General features: G+C 45.7%; 1 protein-coding gene across 1 annotated transcript; it reads left to right on the forward strand.

Moving 5' to 3' along the window:
• Nucleotides 1–2236: 2236 nt before the first annotated feature.
• On the forward strand, nucleotides 2237–7891 carry LOC149200638 (uncharacterized). The gene is made up of 4 exons (XM_089401015.1): nucleotides 2237–3070; nucleotides 3410–6329; nucleotides 6707–6723; nucleotides 7625–7891. Exons 1-4 carry the CDS (start codon nucleotides 2237–2239, stop codon nucleotides 7889–7891), a joined length of 4038 nt encoding a protein of 1345 aa, XP_089257141.1.
• The last annotated feature ends 871 nt before the right edge of the window (nucleotides 7892–8762 follow it).

Consider the following 8762-nt stretch of genomic DNA (forward strand, 5'->3'; position numbering starts at 1 on the left):
GCTCGCTATTGGCTCCCGCGTTTTCTCTCGGGTCCCCCGCGGCCCGTGACTCCCTTTTCTCTTTTACCCGGTTGCTCTCGGCGTACACGCTCTTTTCACCAAGGTTTTTTACCCACCCAGGGTTTACTGTGCAGCCTGTCTTTCGGTTCGAAGCCCCCGCTCCGTTTTTTGCCGACAGCTCGAAGGCATCGACTCCACAGCAGCGGAAGAACGTGACCAGCAGCTTGACCTCCAACAGCATTTCCCCAACGGTTACTCCGCTGTCGGTGCCGACGACCTGCGGTTACCTGGTTTCGAGGCTGTCCCTCTCAGGCGGTTACCTGTTTTCCGAGGAAGGAGCTGCAGCTGTCACCATGGATTCGGAGGAAGTTGATTATTCGGAGTCCCCGCTGGCGGAAAGCTCCATCTGGCATTCCACGTTTGCCTCTTCTGGGGGTTTACACAGTGAGCACTTATCTGCTAGTCTGGAGCACCTGTCGCCCTCCATCGACCCCTCACTCCCCACCTCCCTTTACCCAGGCGAACCCTCCTCCTGGAACTCATTTGCGGTCCCCTCGCCTGCTTCATTAGGGTTTTTGGCGGATTGTCTTCAGACTTCCCCGGTTACTGCTTCCCCTCAAGGTCCGGTTAATCCCTCCCTCCCCCCTCCCCCGGTTACCTCTCTGGAGCTCCCCTCCCTATCGTCGGCTAACCCTCCCACCTCGCTCACAATCCTGCCCTCGGGTCCCTCTGCCCCCTCTGGTAGTTATCAAGCTGTCCCTCCCCTCCCAGAAGCTTTCCCCTCACACGGGACCATCCCCCCTCCCCCCCACTCCCTCCCTCCCCCCGTGGGTTCACAGGACACCGAAAATCAGGGCCGTATGTCCTCCCGGCCTGCCAAGAAGCAGCGTTGTTTCAAATCTACTGCGGAGGACATTTTCCTTCGGCTGGAAGAAGATATTCAGTGGGGCGAAGTCATGGATCTAGCGGACTGTGTCCTGGTGGGACGGATTAGAGGCAGACATGCATCGGCTGCAAAGTTAAAACAGTGGGCGACCGAGATTTGGGGACCATATCTTGCGGAGTTGCCATCGGTCCAGACTTTTGTACGAGGATGGTTTGCTCTCCGTTTCGCAAGAGCGGACCACACGAGTTGGGTTTTATCCTCTTTCTGGCATTTTGAGAAAGCCCCGGTCCTTCTAAAACGGTGGACGCCCCTCTTCGACCCGGAGACGGAGCTTTTAGGCATTGGACCAGTTTGGGTCCGGCTCCCGGGACTACCTCCGCAGTACTGGTCGGAAGATATCTTCAAAAGAATTGGGAACGCCCTTGGCACATTCATGGAAACAGATAAGTCCTATATTGCATCAGGCTCTTTGGCATTCGCAAGGATACTTGTTCACATGGATACCAGGGGGGGAGTGCCTGAACATATTACTATCCAATGGAAAGCCACTTCTAGGAAGCAGAAGTTGGACTACGAAGGTATACCCTACAGATGCAGAAGATGTCACCAGGTGGGACACCTATTCAGGGATTGCCCCCTCCTTCAGAAGTCTCAGCAGAATGCACCAGGCCAGGAGCTGCCCTCCTCTGAGGGTATGCCAGATCCTCCGGCAGCCATGGCACCAAGAGCGGACAACTTCATCAACTCGGATACGGTGGAAGCACCCCAAGCCCCTCGCCGCAGGAAGCAGACATCAAAAGCGCCCAGGCCTCCATCCCCTCCGCTGACACGTTCAAAGGCTGCAAAGGGAGCGGTCTTCTCCTCGGGTATGTCCACTTTTTCGTCTGCATCTATTTCTCAGTTTGCTTCTTTAAGCTTATCATCGGCTGGCATCCCCCCCCCCATCAGACTCCCGCCCCCCTCCTCCCCGTCGGCACAGGACCTGGTAAAGGTACCCTGTACATCCCTCCTCCCTGTCGGCTCTCTGTATGTTACCTGCCCCATACCTGGACATACAGGGCACCCTTCATTATCCTCCTCCCCCTCTTTCCCACTCCCTTCCTTTCCCTCGCCATCCCCCTCTGTTAATTCAACTCCGCGATATCCCACCCGATCGTTATCAAAGCTGAAAACCTCGGACGCTGTGGGTATGCCGGTGGATCCCCAGCTCTTCTCGCCCAAGCAGGGGCGTGGTCGACCCTCTTCAAAATCGATTGCTCAGAAACTTACGGAGGAAGAAATCCTCCTTGGAAAACAAAAAACTCTTCCCAGGGCCCTTAGAGCGCATGTTACCCTCCCTAATCCCCCTCCATGATTATTTTGTCCTTCAACTGCAGAGGGTTGGCCAGCCCGGAGAAAAAATTGGCCCTGAAACGACTCTTACTCTCAAATCCTGTGGACATTATCTTCCTACAAGAAACTTTATGCAAAGCAGACTCGGCATCCTCTATTCTGGGTTCATGGATGCCTGGGTGGACTTTCTCGGCCATTGATGTCTCAGGCCGATCAGGAGGAATAGCTATTGGTTTCAAGAACAATTCCATTCTGCTAAACAACATCTGGGGTGGAGGGGGTTTCCTGGGGGCAGAGATCTATTCGAGGGACTTGGAGGAAAACCTCATAGTTTTAAATGTCTATGGCCCCTGTATAAACAGAGAGCATTTCTGGCTAAAGCTCTTTGGCTCCCCTATTCTACAAGCGGAGAATATCATTCTGGGTGGAGACTTAAATTTCTCTATAGGCTTCTCCGAATCCTGGGGACATCTCGCTCAAATTGATCCCCTCTCTGATTTCTTTGGGCAGATCCTTGAAGATCACCATTGGATTGATCTCCCTACAGCTAAGCTTCAATTCACGTGGAAGAACAACAGATCAGGGGATCAAAGCCTAGCGAGAAGGCTGGATCGTTTCATCATGAAAGAAGGACTCTGCCCCCTTTACCCTCGAGCTCGTCAATGGGTGGGAAGTGGAGGGATCTCGGACCATAGGCCCATCTTCCTGGAAATTGAAGCAAGACAACGAGCTCATAATGCCCCATTTAAATTCAATGCTACTTGGCTCTGGGATCCATCATACTTAACGCTGATAACGGATTACTGGAATGCTCACCCAATCTCGGAGAATATGGACCCGGCCAATGGTTTGGTTAGAAATCTCAAAGAAATCAAAGGAAAATCTAGAGAATGGGCGAAAACAAAGAGGAAACAGGATGATCAGATTCTCTCCCAGGCGGAGCAAGCAATTGAGGCTCTTGAAGAAAATTCAGATGGAACCTATATATCTCCCGAACAAAAAATTTTGTTTGAAGACCTAATCAAAAGGAGAACTCAGATTCTCAGAGATAGGGAGGACTCTTGGAGACTCAGAAGCAGAGCCATTTGGCTCAAGGAGGGGGATGAAAATTCAAAATTCTTCCATCGTTTCGCAAACGGGCGAAAGGCAATCAATACTATTTGGGAACTGAAAGATGAACATGGACATCAGGTCAGCAGTCAAGGGGGACTTGCTCATCTAGCATCCTCACATTTTAAGAATATTTACAAAGCCCCAAATCAAGCAAATCTCTTGGAAATAATGAGGGTTGCAGAACTTTTCCCAAGATTTGTGGATGAGGATGAGGCAGAGGAGCTGACAAGAGATATCTCTCTGGCGGAATTGGAAGCCACCATCAAAGGTTTCCAAAAGGACAAAAGCCCGGGTCCGGACGGCTGGACCATCGAATTCTTCATAGCTTTCTTTGAGCTTATTGGAAATGACATCCTCAAGGCCATCAACCATTGCTGCCAAATCGGAACTATCCCCTCTAGCATCAAAGCCACTTTCATTGCTCTCATCCCAAAATCGGATAAGCCAGTATCCTTTAATGATTTCAGGCCTATCTCGCTCTGTAATTGCCTCTACAAGATCCTAGCCAAAATTCTAGCGAACAGGCTTAAACCCATCCTTTCGGCCAACATATCCTCCGAACAATTTGCTTTTCTCCACAAGCGCCAGATCCATGAAGCCATTGGCACTGCTCAAGAACTCCTCCACTCTATGAAGAGCAAAAACCTAAAGGGTATGATCCTCAAGGTGGACCTCTCTAAAGCTTTTGATAGGGTAAATCTTCTTTACATCAGAATGCTCCTCACTCATCTGGGTTTCCCCTTCCTATTCATCAAAAGAATTATGTGCTGCATCTCTGATGTATCTTTCAGTGTCCTCCTTAATGGTTCCCCCACCCCTTTCTTCTCCGCTGAAAGAGGGCTCCGACAAGGCTGCCCTCTATCCCCTCTCCTTTTTCTACTTATCATGGAAGGCCTAAGTAGATTGATTGCAGCAGAACACAGAAGAGGTCGTATTAAAGGGATCAAAATCACAGACAACTGTTTCCTCACACATCTCCTTTTTGTGGATGACGTGCTAATTTTCTTAAATGGAGGTATGGCCGATTCATCGGCATTACATCAGGTCTTCGATCTCTTTCAGAAAGCTACAGGGATGGTAATTAATGTTGAAAAATCCACACTCTCAGCGATCAGTTGTTCTCCACAAGAAGTCATCTATACCAGGAATCGCTTCCCCTTCCAAATTCACCCATTGGAGGAAGGGCTTAAATATCTGGGTTTCCGGATAAAACATGGAGGTTACAGAATAGCTGATTGGATTTGGTTAATCTCTAAGGTGGAGAAAAGAATCAATGTCTGGTATAACAGATACCTTACTAGGGCAGGCAGACTTACTCTAATTAAAGCTGTGCTGGAAGCAACGCCGGTGTACTGGATGTCCTTGGCATGGATACCAAGGGGGATACTCTCAAGGCTTCAAAAAATCTGCTGCAGATTCTTATGGAAGGGATCAAATCAAGGAAATCTTTTTGCCTGGGTTAAATGGGACTCTATTGCAAAACCAAAAAAATGGGGAGGATGGGGAATTAAGAGATTAGATTCTTTTGCAAATGCACTCGCTGCAAAAATGGGCTGGCAGCTCCTCACGTCCAATAGCCTCTGGCAGAAAGTTGTCTTGGAAAAATATATTGCTCCTGAAAGTGTCTTCAGCTGGATCCGCAGGGATCATAGGGGAAGTGGTAATCACTCCATCATCTGGAAAGCAGTCCTAAACTCTCTTCCCCTAATCAGGGAGGGCCTGACCTGGAGAATTAAGCAGGGAAACTCTGTTCGAATTGGTGTCGACCCCTGGATTGGCTGTGGAAACATGCAAAGACTATCCGAGCGGCTCCTTACACATCTAAGGGATCAAGGAGTCACGCACATTGCTCACATAGCAGACCAAGAAAACTCTGGTTTCCTCCATCAAGCTTGGAGGTCTTCCCGAGATCTCCACATTCCGGATCAATGGAGACAAGAATGGATTTCTTACACTGAGGCTCTCTCACAAGCTCACATCAGAATATCGGAGGGAGCAGATGAGATTGTCTGGGCCCACGCAAAATCAGGAACATACTCCCCGAAAGAAGGTTATTTGCAGCTTATGCAACACCATCAGCCAGACATATCACAGCCATGGTGGAAATCCATCTGGCATCTAAAAGCCGCCCCCAGAACTAGGCTGCTCATGTGGGCTATACTATCCAACAAGATTCCTACTGGGGCAAATCTGATCAAAAGGTCCTTCTATGGCCCCTTCTGGTGCCATCTCTGCAGAAGTAACGAGGAAGATACGGAACATTTATTTCTCACCTGTCCGATGACTCTTGAATTATGGTCACTCCTCTCATCACGTTCCCCTTCCCTTCACCTGTGGCATGGCCAGACTATCACTGAGGCTTGGGGAAACTGGCAGGCACAGCACTCAGGAAAAGACAGGAACATACCCCTTCTCATGTGCTGGTCAATCTGGATTGCAAGAAATAGAGCAATTTTTGACCAAAAAATCCCTCACTGGCCGATCACCATTGCCCACATTGTAGCAGACCTCGCTCTCATTCCTGATGACCCCCCTCCGGCCCTCCCTAGAACCATCACCCCCGAACACATTGACAAATCATTCCCCTGGGCATATTTTGATGGCTCAGCACAAGAGGATGGCTGTGGGGGGGGAGGCATTCTTTACTTGCGTGAGAACCATTCTTTCTCGCTACAAATTCCACTGGGAAGAGGCACAAACAATTATGCGGAACTCTCCACTGCAAAATTTCTCATATCTTTTGCTTTAGAGAAAGGATGTTCAAAATTACAACTGTTTGGTGACTCCATGATTGTTTGCAACTGGCTAACAAGAAAATCTATTTGCTCTGCTTTCTCTTTGAGACACATCCTGGATGAGGCACTCAGACTAACAGATGCTTTTGAAAATTTTGACTGTCGACACATATACAGGGAGCGCAACTCTCGGGCGGACTACCTATCCAAACAAGCAGCGCAGAGGCAAGAAGAGACCTGGTTAATTCAAGAAGATCAGGATGGTACCTACTTTCAGCACTATCATAGACCCTTTGTTGAACAGGCACAAAGGGAAGCTCACATATGAAAGGGGTCCCAACATGCACATTTTTACTGTTTTTGTATACATGTTTTTACTTCTGTCTAGTTAAAAGACTGTTATGGACTATGGTGATAAAAACAAACTACTATTATTTTTTTGTAAAATTTTGGGCAGCAAGCTACAGCTGCATAAAGATGTTTGAACAATGAAAACTCTATGGCTGGTTTATTTTTGGTTTTATACCTCTCCAAACTCCCTGCGTGGATAACAGTTTGACGAGAGGAGAGAATACAACATAGAATATCTGGTTTTTCTAGTGGCTTGGAACAATGACAAGTCTATTCTGGTTTTTTACAGAGAGGCAAACAGCCTCGGTATGCATATGCACTGCATCTACAAAATGTAATTTCTTTGATTAATAGAAATTGCGACTTTTTCTACGGGAAAAAAAATTATAAATATAATATTTATTATAAAAAAAAATGATTAATTAAATAAAATAATTTGAAAAAAGTTTGCCAAATTTAAAATGACTTTTTACAATGAACTGATAGTTTTCAAAAATAAATACTTCGGAATATACAAGTTTTTGTAGAAATCACATGAGAGAATTTTTTGGCCAACAAGTTGGGTTAGAAAAGCATTGGCCAAAAAATTCTCTCATGTAATTTCTACCAAAAACCTTTTTTTAATATACAAATTGTAAAATTCACAATAAAAAAAACTAGTTTAATCTCATAATTATTTTATGATAAATTTACCCAAAAATATATTTTAAGAAGAAAAAAATTAAAATTATCACCATTTCTTTTCGATACATTTTATACTTCGTTATAGAAAATAACTTGATTCCATATCACAACTTAACTTATTCTCTTACCAAATCTGTGATAACTTATAACTTCCATTTAAGTATTAAAATAATATTTACGCTATATTTAACTATTAAAATAATATTTGTTGAATCTCTAAGTTGAGAAAGTAAATATACTTGTTTGGTTTGAATTCATACGTCCTCGCCTATAATCCAATCAAATATCCTAACTTTAATTAAAAAACTAGGAACCTACATAAACGAACTTGATACCCACGAAATGACGTGGAGCGTTCATTTCACGACACCAGTACGGAAAGTTGCCTCGTCATCATTATAGTCATGGAGTGTATATGAGTTCATTCATCCTCTCATCCTTCATGCGTCACTCTCCAAATCTCTATTTTCTGCATCTGCCCAACCAAGATACAACTGAATCTGGTGATTCATTCGCCCCACAGATGTTTCTGTCGCTGTCGCCGCTAAGGAGAAAGGGAGAGATGCCAGGCAGCCACTCCTGCCACTATTTTCCGGCCACAAAGGGGGCTGATGGCATAGGCAGTCATCGTGTGGTCCATGAGACGGAAGGTGGAAATGACGAACAACGGAAATTGCTCGCTATCTTTCCACCTCTTTCCATCGGTCAGTTTCTATTCCACTGGATAGAGGAGGACGAAAACGAAATTGGAGCGGAGGGATTGGTTGGGGTGAACAGTGTGTTTAATTAATTTTATATTTATTTTATAGTTACTAAAAAAGATTTATGGAAAAAAAATTCATCTTTTTTTATTTAAAATGAAGCTCAAATATTAGTTGAAATGAACAGTGTTTATCTAATAACTCCATTAATATTAGTGTTTATCTAATATTAATATTAGTGTTTATCTAATATTAGTGTTGAAGCGCAATTTCTGCTGGGAGGTCAGGAGACTCACTGCCAAGACTACGCAAGGCATAGTCCGAGCTGTGAGGAGGCTGACTGACTGTTAGAACTTCACAATGCATAACCTAGCCTGGTTGTTGATTGTTGGAATTGGGCAATGTGAAATCTCAGTTAGCAAAGGTTGCAGGCTCAGTGACTGCATTGCACAATTTTCTAGGCCAACAGTCATTGTCCCTCAGAATTGCGCAATGCAAGACTAGAGGACAGTCACTAGGAAAAAATGTGCATTTCTTGAGAGGAAGACAGAGCCTTCCCTCTCAGGATTGCGCAATGTTGTCTTGGTGAGGCAGAGTCCGGGCCAAGGCTGCCCAGACTTGCCAACGGGCAACTGAAAGCGAATGTGAATGTGAATGCATGGCGATATTGAGTGTAAGCGTAAGTGAATGATTGTGCATGCAAACGATGAATGATAGATTCAAAAAACGGAACAACATGCATGTGGGTGCGGCGAGTCACCGAATCGACGACCGTTCGTGAAAAGTAGTTTCATGCATGCGATAGCACTGAGATGTCAACAAAAACTGAAACGGTGCTAGTACAAGCTAGTATGTATCAAAATGACAGCAAGTGCTCACTGAAATCAAACAAACAACATTCATACGAAGCGAAACACAAAAAGTGCCAAAAATGAAACACAAGACATGAAAAGTGAGCTT

The sequence above is a fragment of the Pinus tabuliformis genome, chromosome 2_1, assembly GCF_031772625.1.
Source record: "Pinus tabuliformis cultivar Carrire ecotype Pingquan chromosome 2_1, CPIR1, whole genome shotgun sequence".
In the NCBI taxonomy this organism is placed as follows: domain Eukaryota; kingdom Viridiplantae; phylum Streptophyta; class Pinopsida; order Pinales; family Pinaceae; genus Pinus; species Pinus tabuliformis.